This window comes from Saccopteryx bilineata, chromosome 9 (genome assembly GCF_036850765.1).
Source record: "Saccopteryx bilineata isolate mSacBil1 chromosome 9, mSacBil1_pri_phased_curated, whole genome shotgun sequence".
NCBI classification, from domain to species: Eukaryota; Metazoa; Chordata; class Mammalia; order Chiroptera; family Emballonuridae; genus Saccopteryx; species Saccopteryx bilineata.
Window position 1 is genome coordinate 77,588,974 of NC_089498.1, and position 17,991 is coordinate 77,606,964.

Here is a 17,991-nt window from a genome sequence, read left to right on the forward strand (position 1 = left end):
GGGAGCGGGGCTGGGCGGCGCTGCCTCGGGCTCTGTGCGCTGCAGCCCGGAGCCGAGGAGGAGGAGGAGGCGGAGGAGAAGGAGGCGGCGGCGGTGGGTCCCGGGCGGGGGGAGCGCGGCGCTGCGGACCCGGGTGGCTGGCAAAGGACGAGGCGGAGGCTGAGGAAGGCAGCGGGGAGACCCAGGCTGCAGCAACAAAGGGCAGCAAGCGACTGGCCGGGCTGCAGGCGAGGTTAGCCGGGGACCGGGGTGGCTGGAGGCATCGGCGAACGGTGCACGTGCTTGCAGACACGGGCGAGTGTGGAGCCGGGGGGGTGCACGCCTGGCGGGTAGGTGCTTGCTCCCCCTCGGCATGGGATGGTTAAGGAGGCTGCAGCGACATCGTTCTGCCTGCACTTTGCCTGGGGATTGCAGGTTGGGGGTGTGTGGGGGGTAAGGATGCGAGCCAGGGGGCGGGCGAGTAGTCGCCCGGGACAGGACGGGATGGGGTAGGGTGGAGGAGGGGGCGGGATGGAACGCTCCGGGCGGCGCGCCCGTCCGCGCGCTTCACCGCTGGAGCTGACGACTGAGAACCTCGAATTTTAACTTCGCGTGCTCGCCTGCGCGCGCGCGCGCGCGCCCGCCCGCGCCCACCCCTAAATCCTGCGGCCGCCGCCAGCGATCGGCTCTCACACAAACTTTAGCTGCGGGCTAGGGGTTTGGGGTGGAGTGGGGGAGGGGAGAGGGAGAAGGCCTTCTGATTGGCGTTGTCTGTAACCAATAAGGCCAAGCGCCTTTCCTGCGAGTAGACCCAATCCATTTCTAGAGGTAGAGGGGGCGGGGAGGTGGAAGTAGAGGTGGCACGGTATCTGGGAGAGAGAAAAAGGGCTGGACCAATAGGCACCCAGAGGAGGCGGGCCTAGAGGTCTGTCGATTGGTACTGGCAGTGAACCCACCCCTGGGGTGGTGCTGGAGTGGGGGGAGCTCGGTCGATGGGTGTGTCCTTGCAGAGGCGAGATGACCGGCAGGAACCTGCCCCAATGGGCTGTAGAGTGGTTAGTGTTTGGGTGACGGACAGATTGGTAGACCAACGAGTGGCCCTAAGTGTCTGCAGCCTTGTCCAATGGAACAGCGCCGGGGCGGGGCCGCGGCTCGGGTTTAATGAGACTCCATTGGGCTGTAATCAGTGTCATGTCGGATTCATGTCAACGACAACAACAGGGGGACACAAAATGGCGGCGGCTTAGCTCCTACCCCTGGCGGCGGCGGCAGCGGTGGCGGAGGCGACGGCACCTCCTCCAGGCGGCAGCCGCGGCTTCTTTTTTAGGCAGCGGCAGCGCCCTAGGCAAGCGCGGTGGCGGTGGCGCGCGGCCAGGTCTGTCACCCACTCCGCGCGTTCCCAGGGGGTGGAGACTGAACGGGAGGGGGGCGGAAGGGGGGGAGAAGGGGGTTTGTTATGCCCCTCCCACAGGCCTCTGCGCGAGGGTCACCGCGGGGCCGCCTGGGGTCAGGCTGCCCCAGAGCGTGACGGTAGGGGGCGGGGGAAAGGGGAGGAAGAACAGTTCCCGCCCCTTAGCGGAACCTCCGGGGCAGGGGGCGGAGCTGAAAGGTGGAGGGGGCGGGGCTATACCGGAGTGGGGGTGGGGCTCGGGTGGTCCGGAGGCGGGGGCTCGGAGGGATTTTCTGAGTGGGAGTGACTTGGTAGGAACTGTGGGGGGCCGCTAGTAGCTGGGAAGGACTAGAGAGGGGGTGGATGGGAGGGAAACTGGAGGTGTGCAGACAGGTGCAGAAGGGAGAGTTGGGATAGGTGCAATACTGGAGATGTGGAAGGGGGGCTGAGGGGTATATAGGGCAGGTAAAATTATTCAAAAGGGTGAGTGCATTTATCTCGAGTCAGAGTTAAGAGTGGGTTTGGGTGTGGTGGATGTGGAAAAGAGTGGAGAGAGCAGTGCAGAGAAGGTAATGGGTTGGAGGAAGTACTGGGGGAATGGGAAGAGCAGGTACAGTTGGTGTGGTGGGAAGGGGATATTGGAATGAATTGGCATGTTGGAATAGAAAGGTTTGCTAGCTTGTGGAGGTATATGAAGCATTAAAAGCATGGAAGGATGGTATGGTTGTGCTTAGGAGAGTCTCAGGAAGATTGGACAGCAAAGCTGACATAAATGTGAAGGGAGGCTACTTAGAACTTGTAAAATACACCTGTGGCAGAAAATCTCGTGGAGATGGAGTGCGAAGAGGCAGAGGTGTGAAGAAAGATGGGTATGTCTGGGTGATTATGACTGAAGAAAAGTGTTAGTTTGGGAGCCTGGGTTGTTTGATAGGCTGGATTTCTTGGGTGAAACCTGAGCTGAAGTCTTGAAGGTGAGGCAGGCAGGAAAAAGGGAGCAGGATGACTGTCTCAGGAAGACTTTGGTATGGGCATAGTGCAAGTAGTGGTGAGAGACTGGGAGCAAAGGCAGAGGAGGGGCTACGAATCCCCCATGAAGGAGTTTAAACTCTGCAGTTGGGAGAGAGTGTTGGGATATGCTAAAGAAACCAATGAACCAAGAATGTTTCGGGCAGAGGTACCCAGGAAATTCAAGATAAAGAGTATATGAAGACTCTTTTATATGGACAGGAGATGGAAGCTGCATATGGAAATTAGGTATGGTGGAATAGAGTTCTGAGATGCTTAAAAAAAGATGTGTGTGGGGTTTGTTTGTTTTTGCTATGACTATGAGTAAGTTAGATTCTTCCGATTTTGTGTACCATAGATTTTTTGGAGATAGCCCTGAAATAAAACACTCCATTCTTTTGCTATTCACAAATTCTTTACACATGTATTAAAATGGATTGGGACAGTCTTTTATATATTTAAGAAGGAAAGATTAACATTACATGTTTCATTAAAGGATAAGATTTTTACCTGGAAACTTCTACTTAAAGTTGAAATTTGGGAAGATGAAATGATAGTTAAAAAGAAGATAGAGACATGGAAGGTTTTAACATTAAAAGAGAAATTTAGGGGAATGACTGGCTGGTGATGAAGACATAGTCAGTAGAAGTGTTGCCTACCAGCCATACCCAGGCATCTAAGTAGGGTGGATGTTGTAATTGCCTTTATACCAAGTGTTTCTCTCACATGCTGCTCGTGAAGATAAAGTGGAAACTCTCAGATGTAAGGCATAACGTGAAGGAAAGGAAAATAGGGTGAGTATTGGGTGGTAGTTGAGAAAGTTTGATAAATAATTTTAATTTATTTCAGAAACTCTCATGGATTTTTGTATACCAGTGAGAAGATTTAAGTGATCTGGTTCTGTTAAATGCCAGGATTCTTAATAGGTGACTTTTCAGTCTTTTAGATAGTTCTCTGCAAAATACCTTGACTTTTTCTGAATACAGATGCCTGTATTTGTATAAAGGGAAAGAAAGGAAACTTTTTTGAAAGTAGGGGCATGTGAGCTGTGGTGAACATTTTTCTGCTTGCAGAATGGTAAATGATACATGGAAGGGAGAAGAGTGATGAAATGCTTTTTCTTCCCTGTGATGCTTTACTTTGCATTTCCAAAATTTTAAACTTTTTATAGGACTCACGCAGCCCTCCACAATTTTTGTATTATCCATTCTACTGTTGTTAGATAAGCTTGAGTTGTTTCTGGTTTGGGGAAATTATGAACAAAGTTGCCATGAGTGTTCTTGTACCTGTCATCTGGTGCACATGTGTACATGTTTCTCTAAGAGGTACACCTAGGAATGAAATTGCTGGTTCATAGGCAGGGGGACCATTTGTCGTGGCTTATGCCTCTTGTCCCAATGTAACCATTAATATAACACCCTTAATTCTCAAAAATATTTGGATTTGGATGACAAGTTGTATGATCTCCCTAGTCACAGGGTTATGCTTGTCTTCAACTTTATTGGGAATCTCAAACTGTTTTCCAAAGCGTTGTTCTAGGTTACATTCCTTCCACTGATATATCAGAGTTCCTTTTTCCTGTCTTCTCCAACTCTGTCTTGTTAGGTTTTCAAATAGCTGATCTGGTAAACTTTGCATTGACCTGGTTAATAATCAGGTTGAACAGCTTTTCATATATTTGTTGGCTATTTGGATTTCTTCATTTGTAAAGTACCTGTTTAAGTCCCCTATTTTTTTTTTTTTTTTTAATTGGGCCTTGTGTCTTTTACTGCTATTTTAGAAATCATTTACTCTGGAATCAAATCCTTTGTCATGTGTGTATGCAAAATGCCTTCTTCCATACTGTGCTTTGCCTTTTCACTCTCTTTAGGGTGTCTTTAAATGAACTGAAGTTCTTAATTTTAATGGAGTCAAATTTACTGGTCTTTTCTTTATGGTTAGTGCTTTTTGTGTCTTGTTTTAAGACTCCTTTCCTACCCTCAGGTCAAGTAGATATTCTTTGTATTATTTTCTTCTAAAAGATTTATTGACATTAAAAGATGTGTGATTATGAGTAAAGTATACTTTTCTTGATCCAGTCCTCACCTTTATAAATCTGTTTTTGTTTTTCTCACTTTCTTCTGTTTTCTGTCTTGACTGTTTACTTCACGACAACTATAAGAGCCAGGTGCTGACTTCTGCCTCTTAGGAGAAAGCGCTCATATAGACAAGTTCTGCCAGATTAGATTTTATAGGTTTCCAGCTGACTGTATTGCCTTTTTTCCTTTTATGAGCTAGCATTTTATTGTGTTCCTGCTATGTGTCTGTCATCATCCTTGGTTCTTTCATATTTGTTATCTCAAGTGTTCCTCTTTACAGGTCTGCAGGAACAGATGAGAAAACTGAGACTTAGATTAAGTAACATATCCAGTATCCCACAGCTTAGGTAGCTAGCAGAGTGAGGACTTGAATCCTGAACTCTCTAGATACATCTCATCATAGTACGGAGTCCTTGTTGAATAACATTTCTGAAGATATTTGATAATATCCAGAAATGATGAGAATAACTTTACTTTTAATGTGACATGCCCTAATTAAAGCACATAGAGATAATTAAAAACTGGATAAAATTACTGACTTTGCTGTATAAAAATTAAAATTTTTTTTAAAATTAAATTTAACATAGGTAAAGTTAAAGTAGACAGTGGACCTTAAGAGGTTCTTAGATGGACAACAGAGGTTCTGAAAACCCTTGAAATTGTATGCAAATATCTGTATGTACATGTGTACATTTTAAAAAATAGACCTATAGTTTTCTTGAGGTTCTCAAAGGGAAACCCTACTTTGTTTCCACCCTAAACTGGGCTGCCTTTTTGAAGATATCCGTGATAAAGTTAAATGATCTGTATTTTCAGGATAATCTTTTACAAATTTAGATTTCATTTTTTTTTCATATTATGTTGTTCTCAGTCCTTGTCATTAAAACCCGGCTGAAGCTAATTTGTAATCAGGTAGAAATCTAGGATTGAATAGAATTTTTTTGACATTCTAAATTTAGTTGGTTATTTCTTTTTTTTCCCTTTTTTATTTTTTTTTAAAGAATTTTTAAAGACTTGATTCATTTTAGAGAAGGGAGAGAGAGAGAGAAGGGGGAGGGGAGAAGCAGGAAGCATCAACTCCCATACGTGCCTTGACCAGGCAAGCTCAGTTTTGAACCGGTGACCTCAGTGTTCCAGATCGACACTGTGCTGCCACAGGTCAGGCTAGTTGGTTATTTCTTTTTTTTTTTTTTTTTTTTTTTTGTATTTTTCCGAAGCTGGAAACGGGGAGAGACAGTCAGACAGACCCCCCGCATGCGCCCTACCGGGATCCACCCGGCACGCCCACCAGGGGGCGATGCTCTGCCCCTCCGGGGCGTCGCTCTGTTGCGATCAGAGCCACTCTAGCGCCTGGGGCAGAGGCCAAGGAGCCATCCCCAGTGCCCGGGCCATCTTTGCTCCAATGGAGCCTCGCTGCGGGAGGGGAAGAGAGAGACAGAGAGGAAGGAGAGGGGGAGGGGTGGAGAAGCAGATGGGCGCTTCTTCTGTGTTCCCTGGCCGGGAATCGAACCCAGGACCCCTTGCACGCCTGGCTGACGCTCCACCACTGAGCCAACCGGCCAGGGCCCAGTTGGTTATTTCTTAAATGAAAGTGCTTAGTTATAATATTATCATTACTAGTCAGTGTGTCCTGGCTCCAGAGGCCTGATGACTTCAACTGACGTTTCATCTTGTCTCTAAAAGTCCTCTGTTTTATAAGGGATCAGATTTCTTGTGAGGTTCCTAACAGTGTGATTAAAGTTTAGAGACAAACTATTGAGCACTTGAATGCAGAGGTGACTGTGCAAACCTAATTCATAGGCTTCACTAGGAGATTTGGGACATGTCTACTAATTTATGATGATGATGTTGAAACTAATCTTTGCCAGGGATTGTGGAAGCCATAATAGTTTATTGATGGTTCAGTTATTGTTTGTTGAAGCAGATTTACATAATTATAGTTCAATGATATAACAGGATATTGTCAACTAGAAGAGCATGACATGAAAAATTAAACTTCCAATTAATATAATATGTTTTAGTTGAAATGATAATTTTCATGGTGATTTAGCCTCTTAAGAAATCCTTAGAAAACAGTATTAGCTCATGAATTAAAAACTCTCTGTGTTAATGAATAGTGAGAAAGAATTTAGTATTATTCTAAAAAGATGAATTAAATAATTAGTTCAGCTTACATTTATTGAGTGCCTACTCTGGGCTTGTTGCTGAGTTAGATTTATAAGTTGAACCAGATTGATGTTTGGGGAAATGAAGTACTGATGCTTTTGTTTGTTTCTTCAGTCTTCCTTCCCTCCAACCTTTACTGGATGGATACTATTCCCAGAGTGATCAAAACTTTCAACAATGTGTGTGTGTGTGTGTGTGTGTGCGCATGTACACACGTGCATGCCACTCTTGCAGTGGCTTCCTCTTCATCTGTTGTGTTTGCATGTCTCAGCCTAGCTTTTGTCACAGTCAGCTTTATTTCTTACTGTTCTTTAACACATACCCTCTCTAAGCATGCACATGTACTGTGTCCCTTCGATGACTCATTCTCAGCTTCTGTGCTTTCTAGATTCCCTTCATTCATTCACTGGTGCATTCATTTAACAAATAGGAATTGAATCCTTCATGTTCAACTTGTGGTCCTGGGAAATCTTGGGACATACAAAGATGAATCAAACATGAATGCTCGTAAGAATTTTATTGTCGGCCCTGGCCGGTTGGCTCAGCGGTAGAGCATCGGCCAGGCATGCGGGGGACCTGGGTTTGATTCCCGGCCAGGGCACATAGGAGAAGTGCCCATTTGCTTCTCCACTCCCACCCCCTCCTTCCTCTCTGTCTGTCTCTTCCCCTCCTGCAGCCAAGGCTCCATTGGATCAAAGATGGCCCGGGCGCTGGGGATGGCTCCTTGGCCTCTGCCCCAGGCGCTAGAGTGGCTCTGGTCGCGGCAGAGCATCGCCCTGGTGGGCGTGCCGGGTGGATCCCGGTCAGGCGCATGCGGGAGTCTGTCTGACTGTCTCTCCCTGTTTCCAGCTTCAGAAAAATACAAAAAAAAAAAAAAAAAAAAAAGAATTTTATTGTCTAGTAAGGGGGATGAGGCCAGTAGCCACGGCCACCATCACAGCCGCCTTGCCCATGCAGGTTCGCATTAGATTCAGACTGATGGTAATGAAACAATGGAGCTAAGAACTGGTGAGCTATTAGCTTTAATCCTAGCTTGCACCTGGCGGGCAAGTAATACACATAATGGGAAAACACTTTCCTTTCCATTCAGGGCTCCCAAAGCCACTGATTTATCCGAGTTTCCTAGAATCAAAGGTTTCTAGCGCACCAGACTTATTCACTGCTGTTCCCCATCTCCTTCCTTCTCCCTGCACAAACTGGCTTCTCACTCAGCACTCCACCATCTTGGATGCTTCTCCTGGCCTCCTCCACGTGGCCTTTCTCTGCTCTTCTCTCTAATGCTAATCTCAGGAACCGAGAGAGAGCAAGCTCCTGGACTGCCCCCATTTTATAGTGTAGAAATCAAAACCTTTAATCCAATATATAAATAAGGAAATCTCTGATACAAAGTCACTTATCTGAGGCATAATAGGATTCCTCATGAGAGTGCACCACCCCACATCAAAAAGGATGGGAAAGGCTTAGTCCCAAAACCAAGCCCCAGGCTACAAGGATCCTGCCTGCCAACAGCCTGCTTTCAACACACATTAATATAATTATGCCCATCCCAAGCAAGAAGGGCAACCCATACCATTACCTGGGCGACGGGCTTCCAAGTGGGCAGCACCATCTTTAACAAAATGAGCATAATATATTTTATCTGCCCAACAGGTCAGTACACAAATAAGCATAATACAGTGTAGAAATAGTAAGAAAGTGAAAAGCTTCTTGTTAGACAAAGAACAGTAGGGTTTCTAAGAAAGTGTTGTTTGTATTGGGCTATGAAGGATTTGAATTTGGGAGAAGAGACCAGTCAGTGGTCCAAGTTCTGCTTTGTCTCTTTCTTTCTTTCTCTCTTTCTTTCTTTCTTTCTTTCTCTCTTTCTTTCTTTCTTTCTTTCTTTCTTTCTTTCTTTCTTTCTTTCTTTCTTTCTTTCTTTCTTTCTTTCTTTCTTTTCCTTCCTTCCTTCCTTCCTTCCTTCCTTCCTTCCTTCCTTCCTTCCTTTCATTTTCTCTTTCTTTCTCTCTCTCTCCTCTTTTCTCTCTCTCTCCCTCCCTCCCTCCCTTTCCCTCCCTCCCTTCCTCCTTCCCTCCCTCCCTCTCTCCCTCCTTTCCTTTTCCTTTTCCTTCCCTCTCCTCCCTCTCTCACCTCCCTCCCCTCCCTCCCTCTAGCGAAAGAGAGAGACAGACAGACAGGAAGGGAGAGAGATGAGAAGCATCAACCCATAGTTGGCAGCACCTTAGTTTGTGATAAGGTGCTAAGAAACTGTAAAACTTAGCATTAGCAATGCTAGTTTAAAGAGGAAAAGTCAGGCCCCTTACCCCCTCCTTTCTGTAGAGAATGGAAAGAGAAGAATGCAGGAGCTTCCTGGCTTACAAGAGCAACTGGGTCATCTAGTCATAGTTTAGCTAATTCTTAGAATTCTCTGGACAGGGGCCTGGGGCCACTTGCCACACAGAATTAGAAGATGGAACTTATCTGAAACCTTAGAAAACAATTTTTATGTACCTTAATCAAGAATTCCTGTACTTGGACTCACCCTAAAGTCATGAGAGTAACTATACCTCTAGACAAGGGGATCACAAGGCCCTTCTTACCCACCCCAACCAGTACTTGATTTTGTATAAAAGCAGTCTCAGAACTGTATGAGGGCCTATATGATTTGGGATTGTGCCTCTGTAGCTAGCCGTTTAATTAATAAACTCCTAAAAAATTCATCTGGACTTGCTTGACCTGTGGTGGCGCAGGGGATAAAGCATAGAACTGGAATGCTGAGGTCACCGGTTCAAAACCCTGCATTTACCTGGTCAAGGCACATATGGGAGTTGATGCTTCCTGCTCCTCCCTTCTCTCTCTCTCTCTCTTTTCTCACTAAAATAAACTAATTTAAAAAAAATTCAAAAAAAAAATTCATCTGGACTTGGTGTCTTTGGGGAACTTGCTGGTTACATTACAACAGCTGTTCATTGATTGCTTTCTTGTATGTGCTTTGACCTGGGGGCTCCAGCCAAACTGGTGACCCCTTGCTCAAGCCAGTAACATGGGGTCATGTCTATGATCCAACACTTAAGCTGGCGACCCTGTGCTCAAGCTGGTTAGCCTGCGCTCATGCCAGCGACCTTGAGGTTTAAACCTGGATCCTCAGATTCGCAGGCTGACACTCTGTCCGCTGCACCACTTCCTGGTCAGGCTGCTTTGTCTTTCAAGGTCCAGTTTAAGTCCCATACATCCAAGGGATGTTCTGCCTCTCCACACTGAGCCGTGGTGTAGTCACAGTTTTTTCTAGTCTTTTTTCCTCTAATCAGAGAAAACCTTTTTTTTAAGTGACTTTTTTAAGTGACTTTTACGGAGAAGCCATATTATGTGAACAGCAAGGGTGAGGTGTTTTGTTTTTGGAAGGGGTGGTGGCCCTAGTGTTTAACCCACCAGCTGCTCCTGCAGGTGACATACAAGGCACTTTATAAGAGATCCAGGAAGCCCAGTCTGAAAACCAACGGAGAAAGGGGTAAAGTTTAGGATTTAGCATCTGAATTAAAACCCTTCATGACTTAGTGGTCTGAGGTTTTGACTAATTAGGTCTCAGTTTCCTTTTGCAAGACAATGCTACCTTGCAAGTTGATTTAAGGTTTATTGATAATCTATTTAAAGTGTCTAGCCCACAGTACCTGTCAGAAAATGGTTGACATTATTATAGTTTAGTGCTTTTTTCCTTTTTCCAAAAAAATTTATTGAGGTCACCAGCTTGAGCATGGGATCATCTGGTTTGAGCAAGGCTCACCAGCTTGAGCCTAAGGTCGCTGGCTCGAGCAAGGGATCACTTGGTCTGCAGTAGCCCCCCGGTCAAGGCACATATGAGAAATAAATCAATAAACAATTAAGGAGCCACAAAAAAAAAATTTATTGAGGCAAAATTTGTATAACAAAACTAACCATTTTAAAGTGAACAATTTAATGAGTTTTAGTATATTCACAGTGTTGTGTGACCACTACTCTATCTAGTTCCAAAACGTTTTCATCAATCCAAATAACCCCCACCCCACCAAGCCTTACCAATCCATGTTCTGTTTATAGAGTTATCTATTCTGAATGTGTCATAGAAATGGAATGATATGATATGTTACCTTTTGTATTTAGCTTCTTTCACAACATGTTTTTGAGATCATTTACATTGTAACATGTATTAGTACTTCATTCCTTTTTATGACTGAAGAATATTCCAGTGTATGGAGATACACACACACACACACACACACACACACACACACACACATTTACTCATTCTTTTTTTGGGAGACATTTGGGCTGTTTTGACTTTTGCTATTGTGTATAGTGGATGTCATGAATGTGTGTGTGTTTCCTTATTTGAGTACCTGTTTCATTTCTTTGGTCTATATACTGAGAAATAGAATTATGGGGTTATATGGTAATTTTATGTTTAATATTTTGAGGTACCACAAAACAGTACTTAATTGTTTCTTATCCCTGTAGCACCTACCATAGGACTGTACTCCCAGAACAACATCTCCATAAGTATTTGTTGGTTCTTTGATTAGTATTTATAACCTTACCTCCCAATTCACATGTTTTGGGCCTTAAGCAGTAACTTTCAGGAAAATAGATGCCACTCGGACTTGGAAGTTAACAAATATCACCATATGGATGATGTTTGATGTTGTCAGACAGCACATATTTGTTCACTGAGGATGCTATTTTGAGCAACTCTGCCAATAGTCTGTACTGGATGGTTATAGAAGGAAAGAAGTTAATGTCTCTTTCCTTAAGCAGGGTATGTTCTGTTTCTTAAGACACTTAAAATTTGTGGATCCTCACTCAGTTACATAATAGGCTGTGAAAAGATCCAGGAATATATAAAAGTGAGAGCTAAAAATACTTTTCACAAGTAAAACTCGGGATGACAAAAGAGTAAACTCTATTATTAATCTTTATTTTTTTCTACCACTGTTTTTGGCTCATCCATAATCTCATGACTTGAGAGTTATGGGATTGAGTTTGAAACAACACACAGCTTTAGTAAAAGCTCGGAGGAAGCATCACATAATATTTATTATCTAGGATATTTTGACATGGATATTTCTGAATAGTTCTGATATTTATATATACTAATGAAGCCAAAAACTCAATGTTGGACTAAGCATTTCTCTAGATCTGTTTAGAATAGTTTGTAATGAGTGATGTAAATAGTGTTTTATTAGAAGACTGTATGCTACAACCATATAATTTACTGCTATTATTTTGTAGTTAAAATAAAATGATTCAAGATCTCAGAAAATAGAATAATTTGATTTGATGTAGCATGAATCCTCAGAATTAATTTGGAATGATTCACTCTCTTTTTGATAGCCTTTTAGTTCAACTTTCAAGTTTTTATAGAAAAAATGAGAAGAGAATAATGATTTTTAGGGTTGCACTGATAGAATATTCTGTCTATGTATGAAACAAATCCTAGTGCTCTGAAAAATAGAAGTGGTGTGGATAATTCTAAATCAGGAGGAAAAGAAGCATTTCTATTTGGCTTCTGAATGAACTATGCATATTCTTTCCTGTAGATTTGTCTTTCTAGTTAGAGACTGCTTAGACTAAAATCAAATTGGTTTTCAATCTATTAGAGTATACTAATTTACAGTGGGGCCAGTGGAGTCAGAAACAAACCAGTTTAAGATTTAAAAATTTCCAGTGGATTATATATGTGTGTGTGTGTGTGTGTGTGTTAGTTGAGAATTGGCTGCAGATAAGAGACTTCTGATTTTGCTCATCTCCTAGCTGTGTGTGTGTTAAACTAAAATCACTGATTCTGCTTGTAGCAAAGAGCTGCTGAGTTACATCTGCTTCTGCTTAATTAACTCTGTTGGTTGGTGTCAGATGAGAGCTAATTTTGAGATTAAATTGAGGAGGGGGGTGTGTGTCTGGGGGGGGGAGGCGGAAGGAGGATCTGTGGTTGCTTGGTTGTTATTCACAGCTTTGTTCTAACTTTATTTTCTTCCCTTTCATCAATACTGCCCTAAAGTATGAACTGTATAAACACATACTCACTATTGTGGAAACTTGTTACATCCTTCTCTTAGGTGCAGTTATAGGCCTGAGTTTGATACTAATCAGTACCTAGATGCCAGGTGACCTTTGGGGCATATTGTGAAAATTGCCATCTTGATATCAGTCAGTACCTAGATGCCTTTGGGACAAATAGTGAAAATTGCTTGTGAAATACTGACTTTTAAACAACATTTGATCCTCCCCCACTCACTCTTCTGATAAAATGTTATACCTGCCTGGCTACTTGAGTATTAGTGGATTTTTTTCCCCTTGTGATCCTTTCTTAGATTCTATCATGGCCCTGGCCGGTTGGCTCAGTGGTAGAGCATTGGCCCAGTGTGTGCAAGTCCCAGGTTTGATTCCTGGTCAGGGCACACAGGAGAAGTGACCATATGCTTCTCAATTTCTGCCCCCTCTCTCACTCTCTGTCTGACTCTCTCCCACCCCTTCCTGCAGCCATGGCTTGAATGGTGTGAGCCCAGGGCACTGAGGTTGGCTCTATGGCCTCACCTCAGGTGCTAAAATAGCTTAGTTGCCGAGCAATGGAGCAGGGCCCCAGATGGGCAGAGCATTGCCCTGTAGTGGGCTTGCGGGGAGGATACTGGTCGGGGCACATGTGGGAGTCTGTCTCTCTGCCTCCTCGTCTCTTACATTAAAAAAAAAAAAAAAATAGATGATTCTATCACACACCTGATATTTAACATTTGGAGACCAGTTCTGGCCTTACAGAAAAGTTACCTTTTAGTCCCAAATTCCCGTTCTTAAATATTCTTTGGTGAGGTGAAAGAGTTAATATATTGCCAAAGGTAGTGTGCTAATAAACTCACTACAGCTTTATATGTGCTGAATAGTTGTAGAGAGCCTGGATGGTTGCTGGATTTAAGGCAGGGGTCAGGAACCTATGGCTTGCGAGCCAGATGTGGCTCTTTTGATGGCTGCATCTCGCTCGCAGACAAATCTTTAATAAAAAAATAATGTTAAAATTATAAAACATTCTCATATATTACAATCCATTCATTTCCTACCGCTCATGTTCATGGTTGCCGGTGGCTGGAGCCAATCACAGCTGTCCTCTGGGGCAACACCAAATTTTTATTGGATAATGCCTAACATACATGGGTCGTTGTATGGCTCTCACGGAATTACATTTTAAAATATGTGGCGTTCATGGCTCTCTCAGCCAAAAAGGTTCCCTACACCTAATTTAAGTGATGTCCTTGTGCCTGAACTAACATTATTTTTTTTTTTCTTTTAGCAGATTTGCCTGAAGATTTGGACAATCTTCTTTTTTGTCATGGACTGTTAATGCATTTGAAGTTCCAATTCTGGTATTTTCCCCTATTTATTATATTTTTAAGATGTAAAATGTCAGTTTTACTGAAATATGTTCGTAATGGAATATGAATGATTCTTTCGATTGTGGGTAAGGATTGTGGTAACAGCTTGTCATGAAGGTATATTTTGGGTATTTATTAGTCATGAGGTGTGTTTTGTTATAATGTATGTTCATTTGCTTGTGTAACCAAGATGCCTGAAAACAACTTTGCAGTATTGGATACTTTTCCCTGACCTCTTTTCCTGCTTGCTGCATTTATATTTTGTGCAATCAAATTAAGTTAGGTGATTCATCCTTAATAAATGATGAAAGATGAAATAATTACTTGGACACAGTAAAATGTCTTCTAATGAAATTTTGCCCCAAACCTTTTTACTCTGGAAAGATCAGCTTTCTGTTTTAAATTTTCTAACACAGAATATTTCTTGTGTTCTATCATGAAAATGGTTGCACTATGATTTCATTCCTAAACACACTGTATTCCAAATCTAACATTTTTGTCAATGATTTATATAATGACATTGGGACATGCTTATTAGATTTGCAGATGACACAGATGACAGACTCAAACAAAACAATCTTTAATGGAACTCAATCCAACCAAATGAACTTGAACTGTAATAAAATTTAAATCCTAGCATTTGAATTTTCTCAAGGAAAAGAATGGAAAGACTCAGGTTGATAGCATTTTTGAAAGAAGATTTAGGATTTTTAGTTGAACTGCGTGCTTAGCATAGCCAGTTGTGTGGCAGGGCTGTTATAAAGTTCATGAAACCTTGGATTGCATTTCTAATTGGATAATGCCCAGAATACCAGATTTTAAGGTGTGCGTTAGGCACTAGTGAGCAACAAAGAAGGAGTTGCTTGGAAACCATGTGATACGAGTTTCTAAAGTGGGCTGAAGGTAGGATGGGTTTTGATTGTAGTGGGTTTCAAAAGATACTTGTTTTCAAATATTTGAAAGCCTGTCATATTAAAGAATTAATAAGAATTTCTTGAGATTGTTCCATGGGTACTGGGACTAGTGGGTAGAAATTGTGGTAGAAAGGCAAATTTTTGGCTCCTTTGAACAAGAAATATGTTAAAGTTAGTGCTGTTAAACAGTGGAGTGAGCTGCCTCAACAAAGTGACAAATTCGCAATTACTGGAAGTATTTTGAGACTTTCTGGCCCATGTGTTGGGGATATTAAACAAGGAATCTTTTACTGGATAACTAGAGGTTGGACTAGATGACCTCTTAGGTCCCTTCAGCCACATGTTTCTGAATCTGAATGGAAAAAATGGAGTGAGCCTACAGTTTACTTACTGGCAGGAGGATAGTCCTTTTTAAACGGCCTTCTTCAAGCTGGCTGAGTAAGTATAGGTCAGTGGTCCAATTATTGGTCAGCAGCAGACTCTTGGAGAGCAAGTGTTATATTTTTCAGGATGTCTAGGAAGACATTAATTTCTTCTGTTTTGGTACAGTAAATCTTAATAAGTAACCAGAGATAACTTTAATTTTGTATTTTATGATATATTTTTCAGTGCATAGATATCACATTTGATGGAAATGATGACTGTATGTTGAATAATAAGTACTGTGCTCACTTAATTCTCTCATCAGTTCTGTGAGGGATATATTATTACTGCCCTGCAGATAAAGTGATTAAACTTTAGGTCACCCAGGTTTCTCTGCTAGATGTTGTTGGAGCTGGCATTCATAACACTAGTCTGATTGCAGAGGCAGAGCTGCCTCAGGGCCAGCAGCTGGGCTCAGGGGAACACAGTGCTGGACTTAGATAGGAGAATAATAGCATTAACGCTTTAAGCCTCCCTGACTGTTACTTTGAGTGAGTTCCATCATCCCCTGAGCCTCAATTTACTCACAGAGTTGTCCTGGTGGTTAAATGACAAGTTATATGAGAGCGTAGTCTTAAACTTTAAACAACAAAAAGAGTTAAGATATGGATATTATAAGGGCAGAAGCAAGATTGGAGCCCAGATCTGACCCAACTCCTAGGCCAGGTGCTCTAGATTAGAGGTCCTGGGTGGTGTTGGTGCCTCTGAGGCTCTCCGAGAGCAATACCGCTGTCTACCTGGAGTCAGATTTGTATGAACCTTCCTTGTATTGAGCAGTTTCATGAGCTCATTGGGTGGTAAGATGACTAGAATGCTACAGCATTTAAAAGGTAATGGGTTATGTTACTATATTTATTTCAGTTTTCCAACTTGTGGGTTAGAGAGCATCAGTGACCCTTTCAAAGGGTTGGGAAGATAAGATTCTGTAGAAGTGGCTACACGGGACATTTTTTGTGTGCGAGGCTTGAGAAATATAATATCTAGCTGAAATTAAAAAAACAGATTATTGCTCTTTTTTAAAGATTTCTTAAAGTAAGTTTACTTTCATCAGATTTTTTTATATCATAGATGTATTCTTTGTCAATTTTATGTTTATGATAGACATATATCTTTGAACTACTTTCATGTAATTTTATTAACTTTCAATAAAGGTTATCCATATAACTTAGATGTGATCTCTTAAATGCCCCATAAGTGACCTCATGTAAAAAATCCTAAAAAATTTCTTTCTCAGACTGAGACCCAATTTCTGGTTGGAAAATACAGTCACTGGGACTTTGTTACATAATATTTTTCTGTCATAACTTCTGGGGTCATTTTGCATTGGAAAAAAGTGATACTAAAGAGTCTTTGAATTTATTTTTAGAAGTTTCTTTATTAAGAGTCTTCCCCCTTTTTATTCTTCAAGGTCTTGATTTCCTACTTAAAGATGTTCTTCGCTCGAACGCAGCCTTTCCTGTTGGTCAAATAAGACAACTATCAACATTGTCTGTCCTATTTTTAATCTCTTAAAGATGGATGTTTGTAATATGTTGCTTAATATGTTCTGGAATACTCTGCCCATTTGTTGAATTGTAAATGACTTTTAAATGTGCACGTTCTGTTAAATACAAGGACAACCTCTATGGGTAACTTTTGTATTGAAGTCATTTGTCAACCATGGTAAAACTTGCAAACCCACTTTATACAGAGTGGATTCTTGAAGCTATACAGAAAATCAAAAAGCAGAAGCAAAGGCCCTCTGAAGAGAGAATCTGCCATGCAGTCAGTACTTCCCATGGGTTGGATAAGAAGACAGTCTCTGAACAGCTGGAACTCAGTGTTCAGGATGGCTCAGTTCTCAAAGTCACCAACAAAGGCCTTGCCTCCTATAAGGACCCAGACAACCCTGGGCGATTTTCATCAGTTAAACCAGGCACTTTTCCTAAGTCAACCAAGGGGTCTAGAGGAACATGTAATGATCTCCACAATGTGGACTGGAATAAACTTTTAAGGAGAGCAATTGAAGGACTTGAGGAGCCAAATGGCTCCTCCCTGAAGAACATAGAGAAGTATCTCAGAAGTCAAGGTGATCTTACAAATACCACCAACAACCCAGCCTTTCAACAGCGGCTGCGACTGGGGGCCAAACGCGCAGTGAACAATGGGAGGTTACTGAAAGATGGGCCGCAGTACAGGGTCAACTATGGAAGTTCAGATGGCAAAGGGGCTCCCAAATTTCCCAGTGCTTTCCCGTCCTCGCTTCCACCCGTCAGCCTTCTCCCCCACGAGAAAGACCAGGTAAGTGAAGAGAGAATGTTAATGCATTCTAAATATTGCCCATTTGACTTCTATAGTTTTAATTAAATTTTATATGGACAAAAGTTTTGAGTCAAGTTTGACAAAACCATGTGTTTTGCCTTAGAGCAGGCTTTTATATTTTAAAATGTATATATTGTCTTACAATATAAAGTGTTCTATATTTTATAGTGTATTGAGGGCTTCCTCATTGGTTGACTAATATTTTAACATGTGATTTTTTTTTTTTCTGAGAGAGAGAGAGAGACAGAGACAGAAAGACAGGAAGGGAGAGAGATGAGAAACATCAACTTATAGTTGCAGCACCTTAGTTGTTCATTGATTGCTTCTCATATGTTTCTTGACTGGGGGGGAGCAGCATAGCCAGTGAC

General features: G+C 42.3%; 1 protein-coding gene across 7 annotated transcripts in view; it reads left to right on the forward strand.

Annotated features, from left to right (window-relative positions):
- Nucleotides 1-101: 101 nt before the first annotated feature.
- The window catches only part of KAT6B (lysine acetyltransferase 6B), a 214,948-nt gene continuing 197,058 nt past the window's right edge, over nucleotides 102-17,991 (forward strand). For 3 of the 7 annotated variants that reach the window (XM_066244011.1, XM_066244016.1, XM_066244017.1), the window contains exons 1-3: nucleotides 1,148-1,354; nucleotides 13,907-13,976; nucleotides 16,731-17,602. In XM_066244011.1, the coding sequence (XP_066100108.1) occupies nucleotides 16,982-17,602 (621 nt within the window). In that variant the 5' untranslated portion in view covers nucleotides 1,148-1,354; nucleotides 13,907-13,976; nucleotides 16,731-16,981. Of the gene's footprint in view, nucleotides 233-1,147; nucleotides 1,355-1,755; nucleotides 2,624-13,903; nucleotides 13,977-16,730; nucleotides 17,603-17,991 lie in introns of those variants that run through there. The other 4 variants (XM_066244013.1, XM_066244012.1, XM_066244015.1 and 1 more) reach the window with 4 other exon arrangements.